Source organism: Galeopterus variegatus, unplaced genomic scaffold (assembly GCF_000696425.1).
Source record: "Galeopterus variegatus unplaced genomic scaffold, G_variegatus-3.0.2 Scaffold9139, whole genome shotgun sequence".
NCBI lineage: Eukaryota > Metazoa > Chordata > Mammalia > Dermoptera > Cynocephalidae > Galeopterus > Galeopterus variegatus.
Window position 1 is genome coordinate 58368 of NW_007735250.1, and position 22287 is coordinate 80654.

General features: G+C 49.1%; 1 protein-coding gene across 1 annotated transcript; it reads right to left on the reverse strand.

Annotated features, from left to right (window-relative positions):
- Nucleotides 1–13608: 13608 nt before the first annotated feature.
- Nucleotides 13609–21776, reverse strand: LOC103609073 (polypeptide N-acetylgalactosaminyltransferase 16-like; the record flags this gene model as incomplete). Its single annotated transcript, XM_008593445.1, has 3 exons — nucleotides 13609–15955; nucleotides 20505–20630; nucleotides 21337–21776. Coding segments are annotated over 3 exons (704 nt in total), but the record flags the coding sequence as incomplete, so codon positions are not given.
- Nucleotides 21777–22287: the final 511 nt, after the last annotated feature.

Here is a 22287-nt window from a genome sequence, read left to right on the forward strand (position 1 = left end):
AAAGGTCAGGAGATTCTGATGTGCATTATACCAGTACTTCTCATTCTGAATGTTGCACACCTGGGTATCTCTCTAAAATGCAGATTTTAATTTGTTTGGTCTGAGGTGAACCCACATTTTGTGTTTTTAACAAATTTCCAGGTGATCACACTTTGACTAGCAGGGTATCCTACACCACACTGCTTTCCATGAAGTAACAGAAAAGTGGGCCGAGCCCGTGGTGCACTCAGGAGAGTGCGGCGCTGGGAGCGCAGTAGTGCTCCCGCCGCGGGTTCGGATCCTATATAGGGATGACCGGTGTGCTCACAGCGCTCACTGGCTGAGTGTGGTGTGGCCGGTCTCAAAAAGGACAAAAAAAAAAAGAAAAGTGCCTGATGTGTATTAGATGCACAGTAAATGGTGATGGAATTTGACTAAACAGTGCAAGGCACATAATTGGCTACAAAAATGAACAAAGAATGATCTTAGGCAGCATGGAGAGAGAAGAGCATAAACTTGAGTACAAGGATAAATATAAAATTGTTATGGGAGGGGATGCTGACGTGGGAAGAATGTTAAGCATAAAAGGAATCATAGGTAACAAGCATGGTATTGAAAAGCTAACCTAGCTCTAGGCTAGATACTAAAGCAAGTGAGTGATGGACTGGGAGATAAGAGGACTGAGAGGCTGAATTCATGAGGACATTTGGGAGATGGAGAAGTTAGAAGAAGCTAGATGATGATCAGAGGGAAATTTCAATGATAGAAACCTTAGAAGGGGATAATTTCTTAGTGATTCACTTCCCTGTCTACTCCACTACATAGTTTGACTTGTAAGCCTGCTTTAAGAAAGATGTTTTGCCTTTGAAGACAATAGTGATCCTTCTGGCTATACTCAGAGATACTGTGTCAACTCATCTAGGACACTCCTTTCTTTTTCGTAATTATATGCTAAACTGGATGTTCCAATTGAGACATATTGTGAAAGGTTGGTTTAAAAGCCACTTCTATGCCAAAGATAATTTCCTTTATGCTTTTCAAGAGAGTAGGGAGAAGGCTAATGAGAACTGAATACATTGCTTAACTGAGACAGGCCCTGTGTTCTTGTCAACAGATATTTTAATTTAAGGTCTCTGGACTTTTAAGAGAAATGGGATAGGTCATGGTTTCTTCCTTGTAAGTCTGGGGTTGGATGGGGTTGTCATGGTAATGCTAACTCTTACCAACAAGCATTTGTTGTGCAGTACATACTCTGTTCCAGGACCCCCAGGCTTGTCCAACTATATTGCCCCTCTAGTCTTGGGTTGAGTCTTACCAGTGTGTACTCCAGGGTGAACAGTTTGAAGAGTGCACAGCAATGCTGGGCCCTTTCCCCCTAATAGCTCTGGCCATCCCAGAGATCGCTTTGCTCTTGATGCTGTCATTGAGTCCAGATGCCCCCACTTCCACCCACAAGGCAATTCCAGGAAGGATTACCGTAATGCTCATCTGAGTTATTAGGCAAATCTCAATGGGAGCTTGCAGTTGTAATGACAGAGGCGGAAGCCTCATGCTTCCTTCAGAGGAGTGTCAGGGAAGGATTTGAAGGCACAGATACTGAAAGTCTGTTGAGGGCAATTGCTGATTAGCATAAAGTCCTGCTGTAGCTCTACGGGATCTAAAGATGGAAAGTCTTGATACCTCAATGTGTAGTGCCTCCTCTGAGCCAGGCCTCGGGATCTTTTTAGGTACCTGTATTGAGAAATTATCTTCATGTAAAAGGCTAATGATTACTACTGAGAATTAAGGATTTGAGGCCAATGTGACCTATATGTGAACAGTGAGCATCTCTGTAATATCACCCAGTTATTCCTGCAACTGACCTGTGTAGATATGAAGATTATACAGTTTGTAGAAAAGATTCTGTATCAGCACTTCAATAGACCACCCCACAGTAAGTCAGCGTTGGTAGCCCCCATGGGGCATGCTGTCCTGCAAGCCCATGGTTAGGAGGATCACTCAGGATTTCCCACATGGACAACCTCCTCACCTCAGCAGGCCTTTGACACCACCTTCCCTCCTCTCGCCACCCCAAGCCAGCGACCTCTGCATAGTCAATCTCTTGTCCTTACTGAGGCTGTGGCTCCCCACTCTGGGCCACTCCTGCATGGGGACATCCTGCTCATCCATAAAGGAGATTTCACATTTATATGACCAGCTGTCCTAATAGCAGTTTCTTTATGTCATACTTTAATAAAATTTGTTCCCCAGGAATATTTAGTACTGTTGTTAATGCAATACTACCAGAAAAAAAAGTCTAAAAAGTCATGTTACGACAAAGTTACCCATGCATCTTAGTAGAGGCCTGGGACCTTTAGGCAATCCAGCCACAAGCTGCTAAGACAAGGAATCTTGTTCACCTTATGACACTTCTTGATTCTCTAATTGTCTGTCCTGTAGCACTGGTAAGTGCCAAAAAGTCTGATTAAAATGTGAAGGCTGTTGGGTTTTAAAAAAAATTCTCTATTAGACTATTTCAAGAAATGTTTTAAAACTGTTGAAGTTGTGCTAAACACATCAGTGGTGATCCCAGTGTGGGTGCAATCTTCCTTCCTTGCTCGGTCCTTCACCTTGTGCATTGCTCTGTGTTTGGGACAGTATTCCCCTTAGAGATAGAGGGCAAAGGAGAAGGGAGCTCTGGAAGTCTCCCTCACTTACCAGGATAAGATTCCATCAGTATTAAGGAGTTGTTGTGAAGTCTTTTAAGTTATCTTTTAGTGTGTATACTGAAATATTTACAGAGAAAATGACAGTATCTGGAATTTGCTTCAAATAATCCAGTGAAGATTGTATATGAAACTAGATTAGCCATAAATTGACAATTGTTGAAACTAGGTGATGGGTATGAATCTCTTCTTTCTTAAATGCCTGAAATTTTCCATAATGAAAAACTTAAAAAAATAAAAAAGATTCGATAATGAAGTTATGTCCTGCCTTGACTACTGCATGGCTATAGTGCTGAAGCCAGTAGAAACATTTCTGAGACTGGCTATGTGAACTCATCCCTTACACCTCCATAGGGATTTACCATTCACAGACCTCCATGTTCACTACTCCATTCAGCCTGGATACAATGCCCATCCCTCCCCTAAACTCAACCTGAGCTCAGAAGGAATGGTGCATTCTCAAAACACGGTGTATTTGGGCCACAAAAGAAGCCTTTGCTTTGGATTGTTAGGCTGCTTGGCAGGAGGAACTTGCAGGGAAGCTAAGGTGGCTCTGCTGTGTCAGGCTGGCATTCTGCTGCATTTCTGACACATGCTAATGAGCCTCACCCAGGGATGGAAACAGAGTCAGCGCTTCAAACTAAATTCTGGTGAAATTTAACAACTCTTTCTTAACCACCTGCCTAGACTGCTTCTGACTATACACAGAGTGCCAGTATAAAAGGGGCATTTCCCACCTCTGACAGCTTTACAGTGCCAACTGTGTCCAGTGTGGACATCCCCAAAGGAGGAAAGCAAATGTGTTTTCTGAATACCCAATTTCAAGCTTCTTACCTCATCTCCATAATCTTCCCCAGTCCAGTCAGGAAGTAAGCTGTCATACAGGAGACCCTGGAGAACTGTTCTGGGAGTCAGAAGTACTCATTAAGCTGACATTTGACAGCTGATTTTGTCATGCTGACTTTAGACTGTTCTTCCTAATCAAGGACCACCAGTTCCTGAGGTGGTTGCGATCATTGCCTGTTTGCAAAAGTAGGTCTTTCTCTAGCGAGAGAATAGGTTTTGAGTACATGTAGTTGCATCACTCAGGTGGTTATGTGGACAAGCCAAAGAGGCCAATGACATGAATGTTCCTCATGTAGATAAATTAACCACTCTGTTCCCTAGGATTAGCCACTCCCCTTGAAAACACGTGCTGGTAGTTCAGAACTGAACCCGTCACCCCTTCTTGCTGACCCCATCTAGAGCAGCTCTTCCTGAACAGGGTTGCTAGCCAGCCAGCCATTCAAGCCTGAGACCTGGGTATACAGTTCAATTTCTCCCTTTCTCATTTTCCATATTCTATTGGTCAGCAAGTATTGCTTTTACCTTTGTCTCCTTACCTTCGTTCATTCATTCAGCCATTCATTTCCACCAATATTTACTGAGCACTTACTATGTGCCAGAAACAATGTTAAGCCCTGTGGATACAATGGTAAATAAGAGTCCTACATGATCACTGCCTTCAGTTCTTATGTGTTCTCCTGTTTGGGCCCTAATCACCATCCCCAGTGCCTTAGTTCAGGCCATTATCACTTCTCACCTGCAGTAGTTTACTAACTGATCTTCCTGCCTCAGTGTAACTCTGGATCAGTTAGTCAGTCAGTCATTATTCTCTTGTTACAAAGGACAGAAACCCACTTTGAATTAGCTTGGCCAACAAGAGAGGGGGTATAGTTTATTGACTCATGTAACCAATCTATAGGAATGGACAGAGCACAGGTGAGTCTCAGGGTCAAGTGGAACCAGAAACTGGTGGGCAGACAGGAGTGTCTGCTGTTTGTGATCTCTGCTTCCCTTTAAGTGTCAGCTTCATGATTCCACAGACCAGCTTCCACATTGTGAGGGAAAGAGCTGTCCACAGAGTCTTCACATTTTACAACTTTAGAAAGATTTCTTCAGGGCTGGCCTGTGGCTCACTCAGGAGAGTGTGGTGCTGATAACACCAAGGCCACGGGTTCGGATCCTATATAGGGATGGCCGGTTCGCTCACTGGCTGAGCATGGTGCTGACAACACCAAGCCAAGAGTTAAGATCCTCTTACCGGTCATCTTTTTAAAAAAAAAAAAAAAAATTCTTCTTTCTAGTCAGGTTCGAAAACCCCAAGGAAGTGTTCTGATTGGCTCAGCTTGGGTCACCTGACCTATGAATGAGGTGGGATCTGTGTGGAAGGCAGCCTCTAAGGTGGCTCCCAATGATCCCTGCCTCCTGGTAGTCATGCTGGACTTATTAATGACTCTCTGAATATGCAGAATACAGCAGAAGTAACAGGATCTCACTTCCCATATGAAGTTACAGAAAGACTGGGGCTTCCATCTTAGGTGTTATCTCTCACTCTCTCTTGGACTGTTTGCTCTGGGGGCAGCCAGCTGCCATGTTGGGAGACAGCCCTGTGGAGGGGGCCCATGTAAGCCTGAAAAAACAGATCATCAGGACCTGCCAAAAGCCGTGTCAGTGAGCTTGGAAGCAGATTCTCTAGCCTCAGTTGAGCCTTCAGAAGATGGCAGCCCTGGCTTGACAATCTGATTACAACTTCATGAGAGTCTCTGAGGCAGAACTATCAGACAAGCCACTCCTGGATTCCTACTCATAGAAAACGGTTAGATAATAAATGTTAATTGTTTTCAGCCACTAAATTGTGGGGTAATTTGTTACACAGCAATAGATAGCCAATAGAGTCTATAATAAAATGGAAGTTTCTATTCAAACTACAAGAGAAGAGCATTTCCCAGGAAAAGGAAGGGGGAGTAGTTTTGGCTGATAAAAGAATAGACTCTAATAGTCTATTCTCTTCTTTGCTGTGGAAGAAAGATTCTTCTGTAGTGAAAATCTGATTATGTCACTTTCCTGTTTGAAATTCTTAAAGCTCTCTGTCACTCTGTCTTAGTCAGTTCGGGCTGTTATAACAAAATACCCCAGACTGGGTGGCTTATAAACAACAGAGATTTATTTTTCACAGATCTGGAGGCCAGAAGTCCGACATGAGGGTGCAGACACGGTCAGGTTCTAGTGAGGGCCCTCTTCCAGGCGCCACCTTCCTGTTGCATCCTCATGTAGCAGAAAGAGAGGAGAGAAAGGGCTTTCTGGGGACCTTTTTATTAAGGGCACTAATTCCATTCATGAGAGCTCCACCCTTATGACTTAATCATCTCCCAAAGGCCTTTCTTCCTAACTCCATCACATTAGGGGTTAGGATTTCAACATATAAATCCACCAAAAAAAAGTCTATTGCATACTCTTAAAATCCAAACTTCTTAGCTTGACACCCAAAGTCTTTCATGATTAGCACCTGCTTACCTGTCAAAACTCAGCTCCCACCAACCTCCTTCCCTGCTCCCTGCCCCAGCCACACTTCGTACAGTTCCCAGGTACGCCACACAATCTCTCCATGCCTTTTACCCATTCTTCCTTCTATGGACTTGTCTAGTTCCTCAACTCCCACACACACAAACCTCTAATCCTGCCCCATCTAAAGTGAGCCTTCCTCCTATCACCTTCCTAGTAACTCAATCACATTGTCCCAATTTATTTTCTGCATAACACCTATTAGTATCTTGGAATAATCTTGTACATCTTTTGGTTTACTTGTTTTTCTCTCTAGAATATTTGCACCTTGGGGTCAGGGGCTTATATATATTGTTCATTACTATGTCCCCTGCGCCTACAACACTGCTTGGTATGTAGCAGACAATAAATATTTATTGCTTTGTTTAATTCAATTAACCAACTGTTTTTTAATGTCTATCATGTGCCAGACCAGTGCCAAGTACCAGGACAAAACAGGCATGCTTTCCACCCAGAACCCTGACTCAGGCCAGCTTTATGGACATGTTTGTAACCTGTGCAGTGGTAAAGGGTCCTGTGCTTAGAAGGGCCCCATACTTGGACTAATGCTCTGCTTTAATTGTTTTGAAATCCTTAATTTATGAATTAGGTGACCCATATTTTCATTTTGCACTAAACTCCAAAATCTATGTAGCTAATCCTACCCTGAGTCTTAACTCCAGAAATCTCCCAGCACATTCAGATTTGAAAACAGTTTAGGAGCAAGTCAGTAGACCCTGCATACTATTGTTAATTTTAACAGAACTGCCTGATATATTTAAGGAGGTATAAAGAGTAAGTGGTTTACAGAGATAGTACAGTTAAGAATAAATCCTAGGAGCAGCATCCTTGGATTCCAGGCCCTGCCGTTTCCTAGCTGTGTGACCTTGAGAGACTTACATAACATCCCTGAACCTCGATTTCCTCATTACAAATGGAGATAATAATAGTGTCTATCCCACAGAGTTGGCTTGAGAATTAATTGAAATAATACTTAAAACACTTAGGTCAGGTTCTGGGTGTCCTGAAAAGCAGGCTGGATCACCCGGCCATCTACTCCCCCTTCCCTTGGCTCCTTCCACAATCCTGTACACTCTTGGGGTGAAAAATCTGGGTCAGTGTGAGTGGCTGCTAAATGAGAAGAATATTCAAGAGAAAAACCAAGGAATTATAGCCTTCAGGGAAGCAATAACATTTTGCTTAAAAATTGCTTAAGCAAAGACTTTAGAATTTTGCAATTTGTATGCAAATAAGCAACAGATTCTGTACCCTGAGCTGAGACATGGCCCTGGGCAAAAGCTTGATGAAGACTACTGCCTGGACCACAGAGAAGCCTTCATCAGTTTCTCTTTGCTGCCAGTTTAAACCAAAACCTGAGATAATTCCAAAGTGGCAGTTTCCACTGCCTTGGCCTTCTAACGAATTCATTGGTATGTAAGGCAGTTTTTAACAAGGTAGATGCATGCCCATCTGTATTTACTGCATCATCTCTGTGGTGTAATTCTTGTTCTCACACTCATTGTCTGTTTAATCACTCAGTGACTTGGCTGGGTCTCCTGTGCCCAATGAAAAAGAATTTTCATTGAGCCAAACCTCACCTGATTTCATGAAAGCCCAAGTCAACAGCCAAATTAGAAGAGAAAGCTGAGAACAAACTGACATGCATCCCAAACCTCAGGGACTCAGAACTGAGGGAGAACAGCAGTTTTATTGTAGTCATCTCCACTCATTCAACAATCACTTATGGAACACCTACCATATGCTAGGCACTGTATTCGGTGCTGTGGACAAGTATTTGTCTTCATGAGGTTTACAGTCTAATGAGAGTCCAGAAAAGTACTGGCAATTCCGATACGTGCCTGATTCAAGGTAGAAAGGGCACTCAGGAAACCACTAGGAGGGCCCTCACCCAGTGGCTAGGGCTGGGGGTGGAGAATCTCTGGGAAGCTCCTAGCATTTTTTGTCCATGAATTACATCCATTTGTCCAGCTCTGTGATCCATCCCTGCCAGGGATTCCTCTATCTGCAAAGTCAACAAGCTCGACACACACCTGTCTTGAACACATGCCCCCTTTTAGAGTCCTGCAGACCCTGGGCCAGGGCTGGGACTGGGGTTAAAGTCAAGGCCCTCCCAGGTAGGCTCATTGTGCCTCACACAGAGTCTCATTTGTTCATTCATTCAATTACTAGCAAACACTGGCCACCTCTTCTGTACCAAGCTCTGGTGGTTCAGCTGTGAACAAGACATGCTTTCCCCTCAAAGAGCTTGGGCACTCCTTTGGGCACCACGACTCCTTTTTTTTATTTGCTTCAGCTCATTTACAAATATCACCTCATTTAAATCTCTCCATATGCCTGAGAAGTAGGTGTTATGAACCTTGTTTTACCAGTGAGGGGGGCGAGTTTCAGAATGCTAAAATAACTTGCCACAGGTTGCCCAGCTAGTAAGAGACAAAGCCAGGCCTCAGCCCTAGGTTTGGCTCCACAGCGTCTTCTCTTTCTCCTCTGTCAGGCAGAGTGATTTCTGGCCTGGGAAGGAGCCTCTCAATAGCAGCTTTGCCTATATCGTTGACAGTGCCATGGGTTCTTCTCAACAGCGTGGTTTTGCCATCCTCCCTCACACCTTCTGATAGTGGCCAAGCCATGCCCTGTGGCCTCCACAGATGGAGGCATTGGCCTAGGACTGTGTCTGTAGCCACCAGGGGGAGGCCCAGGGAACCCTAAATCATGTCAGGCAGGGGATGCAGATAAAAGGGGTAGCTCTGCTCTGAAGACCCCAGATGGAACCACTTCTCCAGCCTCAGAGCCCTCCCTCCTATCTGAATATTTCCAAAGCCTTGTTGGAATAACAAGACACTTGCTGAAATTACTTTCCTTGCTTCTTAAAGGTAAAAGCAAGTGCCATAAAAAGGGTTTCATAGTCAGTTTGGTAATCTCCAACTCGAAGTGGGTGCCTGGACTCCCCATGTCTTCTTTTCCTGGTCTGCCTCCCACCCCCTTGGGCCACCATGTCTGAAGGGTAAGGCCTTGCCCTGATGGCTGAAGAACGTCCTAATGAGCTGGAAAGTCCAGAGCTTTGGGGTCCAGCAGTACTGGTCTGCCCTAGTGTCAGACAAATACTCTCCTAATGGTTCCCAGACTACTGCGCATGCTTTCCAGTTTATACACACCTATTCCTCAGTTGAGAACATTGAGGCTCAGGAGGCCCAAGTGGCTTGCTGATAGTCTCCTGGTCCATAAATGGCTGGGCCAGAGCTGGAGCGATTGATTTCTCACTGCAACACTAGAACTCATTCCTCTCTACTCTTGCTGCCACACAGTAAAGCAGCCAAGAAACAACAGGGATGGACACGTTTGGTTTTAATAAATTTAAAATAAGCCCAGCTGCTTGATGAGCCTGCAGAAAGCCATGGTGAAAACTGGGTGAATCCACTGGGGCTCTACAAAGTACCCTCAAGTTCCCACCTGGTAGACAAAGCCACAGGGCAGGGTACACACAAGTCTGAACAAGTGCAAGACATATCTAAGGAGAAATAATGCAAGGAAGACATTTGGAAAAAAGGCCTTGGCCAGGAGGCAGGGAGAAAGCAGGCCTTGCAGCAAAGTAGCCCTTGGGGCCAGATCATCCTGGAGTCACCCTCCTGCACTCCAGATAAGATGCCTGACACCAGGCAGACCATCGGTGACTACCTCAGTCGCTGTGTCACAGAACATGGTGTCCTCAGGTCTACCATGTCCTGTGCTCCAAATTTCCTGCTCTGTGACTTTAGGCGTTTCAGCCTCTCAGCCTGTTTCCACATCTGTAAAACAATGTTAGTGGAACCAAGCCTGGCCAGCCCTACCATTCAGGCTTCTAACAATCAGCCATGCAAGGATGCGGGGTGTGGAGGATATACGCCAACTGCGACCATGAGAGCCATGCATGGGGCCCCAGTTTCCTCAAGAGCAAAGCTGGGATAACAATATGAAAGTGTCAGGGTTTGCATGGATATACAAACTAATATGTGAGAAGCAATGAGGGGCAGTAAAGAGTGTGGATTTAAAGTCCTGGCTCTACCTCCTACCAGCTGGGTAATCTTGGGCAAGTGTGTTAACCTCTCTGGGCTTCAATTTCCTAGTTTGTAAATGGAATATTGAAAATACCTACCTGATAGAGTTGTAGTAAGGATCAAAAAAGTTGAAAGGTGTGAATTCCAGTGTCTGGTCAACAAGTGATAGGACTGGCTATCAATGTCATTAGACCGAGGATCCACAGAAAGGACTTTACTACATAATCTGTGGTAAAATGCATGCCTGTCCTACAGGCTGGGTGGTGCTGCACTGATTCCTTGATTAATGGAGCTTTCCAGGTGGAAGCTCTTCTAGAATGAAGTCAGCCATATGTGGCTGATGATGGGGAAGAAACTCATAAATCACTCAAAGCAAGTTTGGCATGTGGCAGCTTGCTCAGCAACAAACCTCAGCACAGCCTCATGCCCACCTACCATCGCCACCCAGAACTCTGTGGCAGGCAGCCTGCTTAGCAGAGCCAAGGCACACAGCTCCCTGAGCCTTCTGCACCAGATGGTGACCCATGGCCCCCAGTGATGGGACCAGAACCCATCTCAGTCACCAAACCAGTGGCTCTCAAACTTGAGCAGCATCAGAATCCCCTGCGGGGCTTGCTAAACTCAGATGGTTGGCCCCACTCCCAGAGTTTCTGATTCAGTGGGTCTGGGTGGGGCCCTGGAGTCTGCCTTTTTAGTAAGTTCCCGGGTAGTGCTCAAGATGCTAGTCTGCAGGACCACACTTTGAGAACCACTGCCACACAGTCCTGTGAGAATGAGTTTAAACCTAGCTGCTTATCCATGGACAAGTTTCTTCTCCTGAAAGAACCTCCACTTAGCCACAACGCTGCGTGCACCGGGGTAAAAAGCCCAGGCCTCCCAGCAAGGGGGCTGAACTGCCGGCCCAGCTAGTATGGCCAGTTGACTTCCCCAGACCTCACCCAGCCCATCCTTTATCCAGCCTGAGGCAGGCATTGCCCAGGATATCATTTCAAGCTGTCCTGGAATGTCATCTTCTGAGGAATAGAGCACCAAATCACTGACCCCCAGGCCACAGTGAGAGACTCCTCTTGTTGCTCCCACAGCTCCTGCCTTCCCCTGCAGCTCCTGTCATGTGGTACTGTAGTCACCTGTTTATTTGTCTCTTCTGCTAGAATATTAGTTCTTGAGGGCAGGACCCATTTCTGTCTTGTTTACATTTGTGTCATGACCCCTAGCAAATACCTGGAATGTAGCAGGCACTCAAAAAATGTTTATTAATAATGTAATAACACAGATTTCCTAAACATTTAGAAAGGGCCACATGCTTTGCAATCATTAAATAAATCAGTCTTCTCAAAAACCTGTTAGGGCTATGAGTACTCCCATTCTATAGGTCAGGAAACCGAAGCTGAGAGATGAAATGACTTATTCAAGATCAACAGCTAGGGGCCGGCCCGGTGGCGCACTGCTACAGTGCGCCGCTTGGGAAGCGCGGCGGCGCTCCCGCCGAGGGTTCGGATCCCGCATACAGACCGGCCACTCACTGGCTGAGCGAGGAGCAGGGGCGACGCCGAGGGTTGTGATCCCGTTGCCGGTCACGAAAAAAGACAAAAAGACAAAAAAAAAAAAAAAAGATCAACAGCTAGTAAGTGGCAGAGTGGGGATGGACCCAGCTGATCGGGTATTTATAGTCTGTACCCTTAGCACACTTTTCCCTGCACATGATGGAGTTGAATTCAACAGGAGAGGGCTGTCCTCAGATGGCTCTGGAGCCACAATCCAGCTCTGCTGCTCAGACAGCCCCTCTCCTGCTCTATCAGCAGGTGAGGTCTTTGCTAAGTGCCTGCAAGTGAAGACCTCTTACCATGACAGAAGCTGCCTGGGTCCCCCTCCCCTCTTTTGGAGGAACACTGACTCAGACCATTGCAGGGGACACACAAATACCAAACACACTGAGAACATTGTTGGGAATGAACATTGTAGACATTGTGAACTCCAGACTTTCCAGGTTGCCTTTCCTGTTCTCTGGTGAGAGAGGACCATCCCCATCTGATGCTGAAAGACATTCCCCGAGGGCCTTGGGGTGCTGGACTCCTTGGAGGATAGCGATGTCTGGATTATTCCTCCCAACTGCGAATGGGGAGAGCCCTACTGAGGGTCAGAGGGAAGAGTTTTTGTGAAATCTGAAGCCAAGTCACAGGGGCTAGGGATCAAGGAACTGCTCTCTGCTGGTCAGATAGGAGCACAGAAAAGTCCCTCCTGCCGCCCCCAAGTCCCTCCTGCCACACCACCCCCACACTGTGTACTCTGGGGAGACTCTTCTGTCAGGTTACACAAGGCCCATCATTAATGGCCAGCCCCAGGGCTTTTGTTGATGCTTTCTGGAGCTGGCTAAAGGCTAAGAGCCTTAGTTCCCAGGAAAAAAGGGGGGTGGGAGAGAAAATGGGCCTCTGGAGAGGTAGGTTTGGAGGAGAGCAAGAGGAGAGAGGCTTACTCAGGAGAAGCCAACACCAGAGGCCTTCAAGGCTGGGAGTGCAAATGGATGGGAAGTGGAAGGCTGGCCTGGCCTGGCCAGGAGGGAGGCCTGAGAAGGTGAGGGCAGTGGGCTATACTCCCTGCCAGGCTGTGCAGGTGGATGGATGCACAGGTGGATGGATGCACGGGTGGAGACCAGCCAGGGTCTTGTGCGGTGACTTGCCTCCTCAGCCCAGACTCAGCTGGCTGCTGCAGCCACATTGTGTGCTTTGCTCCAGACCCTTGAGGCCTGGGAGTCAGAAGCTGTGGAGAATTCTGGATTGGCAGTCTTGAGACAAGGTGGGGGTGGGGGCAGAAATGGCTGCGTCCAGGCAAGCTTAGCGGAACACTGGCCTGCCAACTGCATTAACGTGCGTTGAGGCAGCATTTATTTTTACATGGTAGTTCAGCTTCTGATCACAGAAATAGTGGGGGTTTTCCACTGGTTTCCATGGAAACATTAGGCAGAGTATCTGCTACCCAGTCAAGCAAGGCTAGGCCAGTAGGACTCTTTCTGGAATTCTTTTTCTGTTTTTACCCAGAATGTGTCCTGCCTGAATTTTTACCATTGCCTTCTTGTGTGGTAGCGGAGGGGGAGGGCAGCTCAGAGGGGCTGGGGCTTGCTCCCAGGGAAGGACAGAGAGGTGGCTAAAGGCAGGTGTGGGGGTAGGGCCATATCCATGCGGAGAAACCCCTTGCTTTCCATCTCCAAGCCCCAAGGAAGGTCCTGCAATGAGGCAACAGAAGTGTGATCTCAGCCTGGCCAGAGCTGGTTCCTGGGGTCTGGTCCCAGGCCCGGCCTAGCAGCAGGGCTACTTGCTGGCTCCCTAGAGCCGTCAGGGATTTGCTAGGGTAACGTAGGGCATGGAGGAGCAAGTTATCAGGTGCAGGAGGTTGGATTCTGGCATGTCTGTTTCACTTACAGAACAGAGGCCAACTTCCCCTACAAGGCAAGGGGAGAGTGGTGCCAAAGAGGTTGGCCCTAGAGTCAGAAAGGAAGACGCTGGTGCCCGAGAACATATAAGAAGTGGTTTTATTCCAGGTATATGTTTCATAAAGACAAGGTCCTCAAGGACAGCTAGTGGCACATGCTTTGGTCAAGAAGAGGAAAAGCAAAAACAGAACAGGGCTGAGTCCCCACAAAGGACAGCAGGCTGACAGGTGCGGAGCCTGGTCTGACCACAGGAAACGAGGGAGAGACCTTCATCGAGGCCCTCTGAGCAGCAGTCCTTTTACATTCAACAAGAGAAGCCCACGTTCCCACTCCTGAAAGGTCTATGCTCAAGCATGGCCCAGGCCTCTTACCCCATCCTCTAGGGAGAGGCCTTCACCCCTTCCCAGTTCTGTCCTAAGCTGTGGCAGGAGACTTCCCAGATGAACAAAGGATCTGAGGCCTGCAGATGGCAGCGGATGAAACATCACAAGACAGAAGTGTGGTCACAGGAGCAAAGGGCCCGTGCTGGTGAATCCAAGGGGATGCACGCCAGGCACAGAAGCACTGCTGACAGGATGCCAGGGAGAGCCAGGAAGTGAGAGGAAACTGCTGGAGAACCCTCCAGAGTGGGTGCTGCAGATCACTGACACTTGGCTCCTGACCCTGAGGGCCATGTAGAGGGAGCAGGGTGATGGTGCTTTGGGCACACCAGGAGGGAGATTGGGGATGGCAGCTCAGGTGGATAGTGGCTCCAATCCAGAGCAGAGATTCAGACTCTTTGGGGATCACGGACCTCTTTTAAGAAGCTGAGGAAATCAATGGACCCTCTGCCCAGATATGCAAACACATGCAATATTTTGGGGACAATTTCTGGAGATTCCTAGACCCTCTGGAATCCATGAGCTCCCTGTGGGTGTGCGAATCCCGGTCTGTGAAAGTCTGGGGTCTCCTGGGGAAGGATGCCCCAGGCTGGTTTTCTTTGGGAATGAGATCCCCAGGGGCCTGAGCCAGTGGGGTGGGGGAAAAGGGGCGTGGGGAAGAGCAGAAGTGGTTCCAAACAAGGCCATGGGGTAAATGTGGTTAGATGTGCTCTTAGCGGCTGTGAGAAGAAGCAGGGAGTTCTCTACACAAACAGGAGCCACCAGCGAGCCTACCAGCCCACTGCCAATAGCTGAACCCTTCCTGCAATGGGGAGGGGACTCAGGATGAGGTTTAGCCTGATGGTTTAGCCCCTAATGACTTAGGGGATGACCATTCTCCAGAAAGAAGTTTCCATTCTTACCAGTCACCCTGACCTATGATGCTATATTTACAGAGGCAAAGACCTTTGAGAAAGCAGAAGGCAAAAACTGCAAATGAGAATGGGGCTGCTCAGTGGCATGTGGTGGCTGCCCATTCCTCCCGGTGGGCATAGACAGGGGAAACAGGGCACCAGCCGGTCATGAAGGCCCAAGAGAGAGGTCTCAGCCTGACATGTGGCCAAACAGAAGTGGAGTCTGTTTAATAAACTATGCCCAAGGCTGCCCCTAAAGATCCCTCTGCAGCCTCTCACTGAGAATGTGGGTCCCTGCAGGGCAGAACCGGAGGCACGGTGTCAAGCCCAGGCCCTGGCGCTGGTAAGGTTTGTGTGGAGGGACTGCGTCCTGGGGAACGGACTTGTTCTTTGGGTGCTTTCCTGCTCTTCCATCCATGCTCTTCTTCACATCACCCATCCTTCGTCCCCAGGAGCCCATGCCTCCCATATCCAACCCAGCACCCCCTGACTTGGCATCTCTTAGACAGGGCACTGAGCTACTCACTTCCTTCCTGCTCCTCACCTGCCCCTACAGGCTGCCCGTCTCCCTCCTTGCCTCTCCGTCCATGCTGCCCACTTTCTCCCCTCACGCCTGTCCCCACAGGTAGGCCCCAGGACCCGACTGGGCCCCTGTGTGGTCTTCTGTCCTTGCTCTCCTCCGGAAACAAGGGGAGAGTCCACCCACCACTGTCTGGGCCCCGAGAAGGGCCAAGGGAGAGGACAAAGGGCCAGGGCACCTGCCCAGTCTCTGTCCAGCAACAGCCCAGAACCCTGACCATCTCCTCTCCCAGGGCAAGGCCAGGGCGCCACGGAGATCAGGGTGTGCCCTGTGCCCTCCCAAGAACAAACTTTGGAGAAACGTGTGTCATGGCGGGATGTTTGCTGATGATTCCGGCAGAAACGTGAGGAGATGGAAACGGCCCGCTTTACACTCCCCCACCCTAACCCCCTTCTGTCCCAAAGTCTCATGCAAAAGGTACAGGAGGCCCTGGGGCTACCGTCATGTGTGCGGCAGCAGCTGCCACTGCTGGGCCTGGGCATCAGCCTGACACTTGCTGGTCACCAGCTGGGCGGGCTTCGTCTCCAGGCAGAGGCCACTGACTGAATGCTGGATGAAAGATCCTTTTCTCCTCCATTTCTGGGAGGAAGGGAGAGAAGGAAGGAGGTGGATGAAAACACAATGATGAAAAATACTGCTAATGACGTTTGTACCTTCATTTCCCGTATATGAACATGACCCTGTATATACCTAGGACACGCCTTCCTCGTTTAAAACAGACTCTGTGTCCCTCATATGAGAGGCTGCCCCTCCCCACCCCACACAAGCTCTAAGCCCGTCCCTCCCAATGGGACGCTCCCTTTGCTTCTGCAGTTTGGTGTGAAGTTACTGCCTTGATCAGAGAAAGCAAAGCAGATTCTCATGGGCTGAATCAACCCAGATGTATTTTGTTTGGCCTGCACAGTGTTTATTTAGAATTTGGCTTAGTCGCAACATACAAATCTGTGTTTGTAGCTGCTAGTTAGATGTTGGGCCAGTTTCTTAGGTAGCTTCAGTCGGTTGGTGCTGAGGAGCTGCTCTCTGTATTAGATGGGACTCTTGCTCTCCCGTTCACCGTAGTTCCTGCCTGGTCCCACTTTCCTCCTGTAGAGGTTTCCCTGCCAGCTCCCTTTCGGCACTTGAGTTTGTGAGTCCTGGCCTGGGTGAATCTTTTAATTCTGCAAACAAGATTTCTCCCTCCTGTAGCCCTAAGCTTCTGACCTGGCCTATAACTGTGAGGCCAGCTACCTACACCCTCTGGGAACTGGCCACCATCTCTGCAGAGATGCTTGGTGCCTTGGGCTGAGTGTCCCTCCAAAACTTGACCCCCGCTGTGACAGTGTTAAGAGGGTGGGAAGTCCTATTATGGAACTTGAAAGGAGGGGCCTTGAAGAGGTGATTAGATTGTAGGACCATGCTGTAACAAATGGATTAATAATGGTGTTCAGAGGCGTGGTTCCGAGGGCTTTAAAAGGAGATCTGTTAGACTCCATCTCTCTCTGCTCTGCCATTTTCTGCCATGTGAGACACCTGGGTCACTGTCGCCACCACCAAGACCTCACCAGATGGGTTCCCTGGACTTTGGGTTTCCCAGCCTCCGAAACTATAAGCAATAAATTTCATTTTCTTACAAAGTACCCAGTTCTGTGTATTCTGTTATAAGCAACAGAAATGGACTGATACACAGGACAAGGCCAGGGATGGTGGCCGAAAGTCGAGTTCCCCATCATCAAGGGGCTCCTGGGCCAGTGCCTTCTCCTCCAGGTGACAAGGGGGAGCAGAGTCGCCCCTGAGAAGAGTTGGAAGTGCCAGATGGAGGGTGGAGTATTGTTTGGAACACTTAGGAGAAGGGTTGAGAGGCTGAGACCCAGGTTTCAAGGCTCAGGGAAGAATAAATAGTAAGAAAGGTCAACTTTTTTTGGCAGCTGGCCAATAAGGGGAACCAAATCCTTGACCTTGGTGTTACAAGGCTGCGCTCTAACCAACTGAGTCAACCAGCCAGCCTGATAGGTCAATTTTTGGTTTTTCTCTTATTTCCCTCCCATGCAATCACCTCTCTTCTTCCTATGTCCACCTTGTCTGCCGTAAGAGGTGGGAGTGCTCGAGACCATGTGGATGGAGCCCTGAGAGCTCTAAGGGGGAGGGTCCATGTTCTCATTGGAGCAGCTAGGGGAAGAGAGACAAGCCACACCCAGCTGCAGGGCCAGGGCCAGGGCTGCAGGGGGACGTGGGGTGGGCAGAGAGGGGAACCAACTGGGGACATGCACATAGGGTGGAAGGTGGGGGCTGCGCAGCCTACACTCTCCTTGGGAAAGCAGGGCTGTGAGGGACATTCTGTACCCATGCAGCCCTAGCAGAGAGCCTAAAGGCCAGGGGTAGTGGGTGAGAGAGGGCATTTGGCCCCCCTACAACTCACAGCATCCTATTGCATTGTGCTCTTCTAGCCCCCTACATTTACCTTGTGTGGGCCAAACCTCCAGCAATGCCCAGCTGGGGAGAGCATGGCCACCCTTTGCCCAGGAGGTCTTGCCAACCACTATATCTGGGTTGCAGGGCTGTCCTCTGGGTGGCACAGCCCATGCTCAGTGCTGTCTCAGCACCTGGCCTTCTGAGTGTAGTGCTAAATCCCTTCTCTTTCTCCCCCACTAGACTATGTTAAGTTCCTTGGGGGTCAAGGACCATGTCCTTCTTTCATCCTTGTGGCCATCAAGATCTGCACATTCCCTGGCACAAGGTAGGCACCTGATGCAGTTTCATTTTACAATGAATAAATGAATGAATGAATCATCCAATCATTAAGAGGTGCTCCCCAAATTGCAGGATTCTCACTTCCTACCAGTGCTATCAGGCACAGCCTCAGGGCCTCCCAGCCCTCCTGGCACTTAATTCTGGGGCTGGCCGGAGAAACAGTATCATGTCACAGCATTTGTCCATGTCCACAGTCTCAGTTCTTGCAGATTTCCTGCAAGGCAGGCAGGGGAGGGAGCCCTCATTTTATGAGTGAGGAGACTGAGACTCAGAGAGGTGAAGGGAATGACTGAGCCAGGACCTGCTGACTCTGTCACACCTGGTCTAATGCACAGATGCCTCTCAGACACATAAAACCCAACTGTCCACAGAAACAGGGCCAAAGGAGGACCAAGAAAGGAGATCCAGATTCCAGAAAGCATTGGCAGTGGGAGAGCTGCTCATTCTGTCATCCTGGGAGGGGAGGGGCACAGGTGCCCAGAGTGCTGTTGGGAGCCTGGCAAGACTTGCAGGAGCAGAATGAATGGGGCCAGGGAGATTCCTCCACCCCTGCAGGCTGGGTCAGCACAAAGGGGAAAGTGGACGATTCAGCCCCAGAGAAGTATCTGAGTGGAAGCTGCCCCAGGAGATACTCCCCAGCTCTGGCCTCAACAAGAGGGAGTGGGTTCACCCTCAGAGAGGCTGGTGCTCTAGGTAAAGGGAAGACTATGCACAGGCCCAACCGCAGGGCTGGGCAGCCTCAGGGCACAAAAGAACGAGCTTTATCTCCCCAATCAGAAAGTGCTTCAGAAGTGTCCAGCAGGGCCATCAAGCAGGCCACAGCACAGGGATCTCTCAGACAAATACACACACACACACACACACACTCTTTCCCCCACCCCTCAGACACACACACACACACACACACACACACACACACACACACACACACACACACACACTCTCTCTCTCTCTCTCTCTCTCTCTCTCTCTCTCTCTCTCTCTCTCTCTCTCTCTCTCTCTTTCCCCCACCCCTCCAAGCTGGAGGGAAAGGAATCTGGCTGCTTTTCCAGATGGAATAGCAAACTGCTAGTCATCCCTAAAAAAAAGAGCTGATCCAGACAAACAGAAAAGGAGTGGAAGAAAAACCCTGCAGGCCATATCAGAGAGCCGGGCACCCTGCTCCCCCCTCACACTGACCTGCAGGGTGGCCAGCATCAGGCACAGGGTGGACTACCGAGAAGGGTGGGCAGAGGAAGGGCTGGAGCAGCCTCTGGACTTGGGGTCCCATTCCCTGGGCAGCGGAGTTGCCCTTCCAGCCAGGAAGGAAGCAGCATAGAAGGGGGCCAGGCCCAATGTGGAAATCCAGCTTCCAGTTCTGCCCTGTCACTGGCTGCTGTGTGCCCTAAGCAAGTGACTTCATCTCTCTGAGCATCAGTTTCTTCCTCGATAGGCAGGCCTGACCTGTCTCCCAGGATTAATGGAGACAGTGTGGATGAGAATGTTGGACAAATGGAAAAGGCAGTGATCAGACAAGGCTGGTCAGCCAGCTTAGAAATTACTATATCTAGGCCTCAGTTTCTCCAGTCAAGCAGCAGTCAAAAAATACTTGCTGAGGGGCCGGCCCGGTGGCGCACTGGATAAGTGCGCCGCTTGGGAAGCGCGGCGGCGCTCCCGCCCGAGGGTTCGGATCCCACATACAGACCGGTTCCCGCTCACTGGCTGAGCGAGGCGCGGGAGCAACACCGAGTGTTGCAATCCCGTTGCCGGTCCCCGGTCCGGTACGGGGGCAACACTGAGGGTTGCGATCCGTTGCCGGACACGGAAAAAGACAAAAGACAAAAAAAAAAAAAAAAAAATACTTGCTGAGCATCTACTATGTGCTAGGTTAAGATTGTGGGCTTAGGAGTCACGCCAACCTGGTTTTGAATCCCAGCTCCACCCCTTCTCAGATGTGTGATATGACATATGTTCTTTAAATCCAATGAGACTTGGTTTACTAACCTATAAAATGGGGATAGTACTAAGGCCCATGTCACTGGGTGGCTGGGAAGATTACAGAAGTTGATCTATGTAAAACTCCTAGCGTAGGCTCTTGGTCAAAGCAAAAACTATTTGAGCTGCAGTAGTTGCCCAGGGCTAGGGATAAAGTGTTAACACGACAAATAGTCCTGCCCTCATAGAGCTCACAGACTGGCAGGACAGACATTAAACAAATGTTTACCTGAAGAAGTATTTCTTCATGAGTAAAATAACAGGCATGACCTGGATGTTGACTTAGGCCCCCACAGATCCTCACTCTGGAAGGGCTTATTTGAGCTATACGGCTCAAGCTTGGGGCTCCCCTACCAGGGCCTCCCATCCCTTCTGTGTGTCCCCTTGAGGCTGCTGGCCATCTGCACCCGGGGGCAGGGAGGCTTACCTGCTTGCCTTCTCTCGGGTTGCACACCTGCAGAATGACTGGGGACCCAGGTGAGGACATTAAGGTAGAGGTGGCAGCCAGGCACTTCCCCTGCTGCTGGATGAGATGATCACTGAACAGCCATGCCTGCAAGATGGGGAACAGAAAGGACGTCTCAAAAAGTACTGTGATTGATGGATAGATGGGTAGACAGGTGATGAAGCAAATATACTGTACATTTTGTATAACTTTCTGCAAATAATGGTAGAAGTTAGGGATGAGTATATGGGTATTCACTGTACAATTCTTTCAACTTTTCTATATGTTTGAAATTTTTCATAATAAAATATTGGGGTGGAGAGCTTAGCTGGAGCTGGTCCAGAGGGCAATCGAGGATGTACCAAGAGAGGCTGGGGGTAGGGGTAATGACAGGATGTGGGACCAGGGCAGCCAGGGAGCTGGTCCACTCTGGGGTCTCCATGACCGGCTCTAGTTTTGATGTGGGTGCCTTGACACTCATATATTGCACCTGTGTGCACACAGGACTCCTGGATGCCCTGCTGCCTGTCGCACCAGCTGACCACAGCTGCATCCCAGGGGAGAACTGGGTGCTGTTTGAGCAGCATTTTTCCCTCTGTAAGGAGAACACAGTTGGCACACGGAGGGCACCTGTGCAGCAGACTGAGAAGGGATGGGAGTGTGGCAGGAGCAGATCCAAGGAACAGAGTGTAAGGGAACAGCTTGCACTGGGAAAATGGGTCTGTGGAAGATGGAGACAGAGGAGGATGAAAATGAGCAGAGGGAAGCCCCTTACCCACTCCTGGTCCTGACCCCGAGGTCCTAAGCAGCTTACCTGGGCTGGCGGGGGGTTCTTGGCAGACCCTCTGCAGATCCCCATTCCAAGCAGGAAGTCCCCAGCTGTGTTCTGGCCCTGGGATTCTAAGCAGTTAACCCCCTGCTTAATGATGCCAGGGAGTACTTCCTTCACCGGGACACTGAGAGGAAAGGCAGCAGTCAGGCATGTCTTCTGCCCTGCCTGCACTCGCCCACCCCCTCTGCCAGGGGGCAGCACCCAGTCAGTTCCTGAGGCACTGAGGTCTCCACTGAAAGGGGCCCTCTGGGGCAGGGCTGGCCACCAGGGGATGGCAAACAGGAGAAGGTGAGGAGCAGGAGCAGCCCTGGGAAGACTGTAGTTCCCCAGGCCCCCAGTGAGTTCTTCCAAGCAGTTCCCAGAGCCCCAGGGACTGCCCTGGAGGCCAGGCCTGAGACACAGAGGACCATGCAGGGAGAGAGCTCAGGCCAGAAGCACAGGGCTCCTCAGCCCAGAAAGAAGAAAACCTAGGGAGAGGCTGGGGCCTAAATGTGGGCTCAACAACCAATCACAAATGACAAGGAAGGAGTCGTTCCGAAGAGGCAAGTTCAAAATATGAAAATGTGTTCAATCTTACTAATGATTAAAGAAATAGATATTACAACATCACCACTGTTTGTATACCATATATGTGTACATGTGTGTATTCACACACGTATACATACATATATTTCAAAATGACAATGTCCAGTGCTGGCAATAGCTGTGCAATTGGGTCTTCTCATACCCTATCGGTGACAGCATAAATGGTGACAGCATTAATCAACCCAACTTTTCAGTGTGGTACTATGTATCAAAGCTCTTAAAAATGTGCACACCTTTGGCCTAACAATGCCACTTGTAGGAATTTATCATACAGAAATAGTTACAGGGACAAACAAGCAACAACAGGTTCGAGGTTTTAGGGCTGACACAAAAGAAGACTCCTGAGAG